We start from the raw sequence: 3,826 nt of genomic DNA, 5'->3' as shown, positions 1-3,826 counted from the left end.
TTTGTAATTCGATTATAATTTTTTGTAATCAAATAATATATAACTACTCGCTAAAGATATCTTGCATATACCCTTTTTTTTTTCGTTTTTAAATATAATGTTAAAAATTAATAATTATTTATATTATTTACATTATTTTTTTAATTAAATGTAAATAACAAAATTAATAAAGTGTGATAACTTCTTATAATTAGATAAAGAATTTTACATGCCAACATTCTCATATGTTAGGTGAAGAAGCAAATTAATTTTAGATAACTGATGGCTTGTCTATAAAGAGAGTTGAGCGCACCCCTTAAGGATAATATTGTGATCAATATTGTGAGTACAAGTAGCATATCGTCGGCATGCTTCATTTCCATTTCATGATGTACCCAAGTTTTTTTGTAACCGTAACATTGCGAGACCATACCAATAATAAAACCGATGGTGGCCAGAAAATTATGAAAAAATTTGATAATCATTGGTCGTACAAACTTGCGAAGTTTCCATGCAATCCATACCGGATATCCGAGAAGAGTCACTATGCAGATGATAACCAATGAAGAGATACCTGTAATACTATGGATTGAAAGGAAGTGTACTGATTTGGCGTTATACTTCATTCCTACGCCGACTAAAGTCAGGATTACCCCAACGACTTGAAGAATCCAATGAAGGTGTTTGTTGACATGATGCGATAAAGAAGCGGTCAGCATATTGTCACTGGCAAGGATAAGAGTTGCCTCCGACATCAATAAAACGTACTGAAAAGACAAGATTTATTTGTAAACTATGGATAGAAGAAATTGGAATTTAAATCAATTGGCTACGTAATTAGAAATTCTTTGGCCGTCGTACTTAGTCTAAACTTTTTCAAGGAAAGGGATCTGTCGTTCGATTAACGTTTGAATTGATGCCGATTATACAAAAGGACAAATAGGTTCTAATTTGAATTTTGAGATTTATGGTAACTCATTTGTGTAATTTTCAAAGATATTAGAAGGTTACTGCCGTTTTTTCATTGCTAATGCCAACGTTTTGTGAACTTTGCTATTCATTTCAAGAGCGCACTGATACTGAGGGAGGCAAGAATATATTGAGGAAGAGAGGATAGGGACTTGCTTGATTTGTCAAAAGAACATATCTTCCATATTCTACGTACATTATAACTTGAGTAAATAATGATCTAGAGTTTGCCAATGTTTTACTATGAGGTGGAAGAGAGAAAAAGGTAAAATTGATAGGAAATTCCTGTTTATCTGAAATCGTATTTATATGTGACTTAATATCATGAATATGTTTCCTAGTGAGGAATAGTCCAATTATACATAAGATATTCTTAGATCTATATGTGATCCCAGTCCAAATGATCCTTGAGTTGTTGGAATTTTGGAACATTGTTATTTCTATAGGGTCTTTCAATAGGGACGCTCGAAATTTGTTAGATCATAGTAGCCATAGTAGCTGTTGTTAAAGTGACATCTGTCAAATTTGTTTGTCAAATTTGTTGTGAATTGTTTAGTGTATGGCAAATCATCATGGAAGATCATAGTGTTGAGCAACGTGTGTAAATCATAAAATTTTATTATCAGTTCTCCATTCAGAACTCCATTCGAGAAACGTTCCGCGCATTACGTGATTTTTATCCTCGCCACAATCGTCCTGCCGACTCGACTATTCGATGTTTGGTGGCCAAATTCGAGTCAACTGGTTCGATAAATAATCAGACAATACCAGTACGTCCCCGAAACACAAAGTCTGCTGAAATCGCTGCGTGAGAGTGTACGGGGTGGTCAATTTCTCGTCGTTCACAAGAACTTGGCCTTTCTGCGATTTCAACTTAGCGAATTTTGCGTCGGGATTTGGGTCTGCACCCCTATAAAATTCAACTGACCCAGGAACTTAAGGTAAACGACCATAGACAACGCCGTGAGTTAGCTGATTGGGTTCTGGAACAGTTGGAAGTTAACCCAAATTTCGCCAAACAAATCATCTTTAGCGATGAGGTCCATTTTTGGATGAATGGATATGTGAACAAGCAAAATTGTCGAATTTGAGACGATACCAATCCAATACCAATCACGCGAGATACACTAGCTTCAAATGCATCCCGAGAAAGTCACTTTGGTGCGGATTTTGGTCTGGCGGAATCATCGGTCCGTACTTCTTCCAAAACGAAGCGGGCGTTGCCATAATCGTCAACGGCGAGCGCTACAGATCGATGATAAGCAACTTCTTGTGGCCTAAAATGGATGATATGGATACCAATAACATGTGGTTCCAACAGAATAGCGCTACGTGCCACACGTCGCATGCCACGATGAACATTCTGCATGATTTGAGGGCATGGTTATCTCACGCGCCACTGGCCACCGAGATCGTGCGATTTAACGCCTTTAGACTTCTTCCTTTGGGATTATCTTAAATCGCAGGTCTATACGAACCGCAAACAATTGATGGTCTCAAGTCAACATAACAAATGCCATCCAGCAAATTCAACCAGATTTATGCGAGAAAATCATCGAAAATTGGACCGCCCAAATACGTGTTACCAAGCGAAACCGCGGCGACGTTATATTCCATACTTAATGTCATAAAATATTCTTTTAGATAAAAAAAAATTGAGTGGATATCTCACACACAACTTGTTTTATTTACATTTAAAAGTCGAGTGTCCTTATTGAAAGACCCTTTACAACGCCAGTGTTCGAATGATAAAAGTGAATGCAATGTAGATGTTCTCCTTGAACTTATTTCTCAGTAGGTATATTAGGGGGATTCTTTGTGGAGGATACTCGTCGAGGGGAAGCGGAGCGCGGGGATACTCATAGGCAAGGGAAAGCGGAACACGAGGGAAGCAGAACGCGAGAAATACTTGTAAACAAAGGGAACGCTTAAAAAATTATAATAAACTATATAAAATAAATCTTACCTCTTCCTCCTCCTTCTCCTCCTCCTCCTTTTCCTCTTCCTCCTCCTTCTCCTCCTCCTCCTCCTCGCTTCGCTTATTCCTCAGCCTCCTCCTTCTCCTCGCTTCGCTTATTCCTCAGCCTCCTCTTCCTTCTCCTCCTCCGCGAGGATGTGAAGAAACCTCCTCATCTTGCAGGTGGAGGAGTTCCATCATGAATGCGATGCATCAACGTTATTGAGATATACAAGCTGATCGACGCCCATATACACATCTTTTTCTTCTTCCTCTTCTCGTTCCCAATCATCGATGATGATAACAGGATCCTTGTCCTCCTTCTCGTCTAAAACGATGTCTTTTTTCATATGTCCTCTTCGACGGGAACGTTCTCCTCCCTCTCAATCAATTTTTTTACACGGAGGTTTGTGGTTTTCCATGTCTTTTTTTTCTTAGTCACATACAGATTGTTATGTAAGTCGCTAAATGGCGGAATATTTTTTTGCAGTTTATGAATTTAAAAAATCACGTAATATACTACATGCATTGTAAGTACTCTTCGTAAGTATTATACTCGCGCACGCAGATAAGATTCGGCTTTAAGCCACGCGCAACGACACTACTATGGCTACTTTTTACGCGAGACCGCAAGAGATTGAGATTATTAGATCTCAATAACGAATCGATTCTACATATGCTCAATCGATAGCGTCCACTCAAATTGTATTATACTAGTCGCGCACGCAGACTAGATTCGGCAAAGACTGACGCCGAAAAATATCCTTTGTCATAGCAATGCTGCCTAGGATATGTTTTACTTTTGCATTGCACTTATGGAAGAAATAAACACTTAAGATCATTTAAGATCTTGTAGCCTATAGAACTATAGAACTTTAAACACTACAAAAAAAAATGCGTAGGGCTTGCATGTTAGAAAAA

At 38.2% G+C, this 3,826-nt stretch overlaps 1 protein-coding gene across 1 annotated transcript; it reads right to left on the bottom strand.

Annotated features, from left to right (window-relative positions):
* Nucleotides 1–227: 227 nt before the first annotated feature.
* Nucleotides 228–2,317, bottom strand: LOC108692705 (cytochrome b561 domain-containing protein 2-like). Its single transcript, XM_018201090.1, has 3 exons — nt 2,106–2,317; nt 1,717–1,858; nt 228–746 (listed from the first exon to the last, which is right to left on the bottom strand). The coding sequence occupies exons 1-3, from the start codon at nt 2,315–2,317 to the stop codon at nt 228–230; spliced, it is 873 nt and encodes a 290-aa protein (XP_018056579.1).
* Between the last annotated feature and the right edge of the window lie 1,509 nt (nt 2,318–3,826).

Source organism: Atta colombica, unplaced genomic scaffold (assembly GCF_001594045.1).
Source record: "Atta colombica isolate Treedump-2 unplaced genomic scaffold, Acol1.0 scaffold8, whole genome shotgun sequence".
Lineage (NCBI taxonomy): Eukaryota > Metazoa > Arthropoda > Insecta > Hymenoptera > Formicidae > Atta > Atta colombica.
The sequence above is the reverse complement of the archived record's forward strand: the minus strand, read 5'-3'. Positions and strand labels throughout refer to the sequence as shown.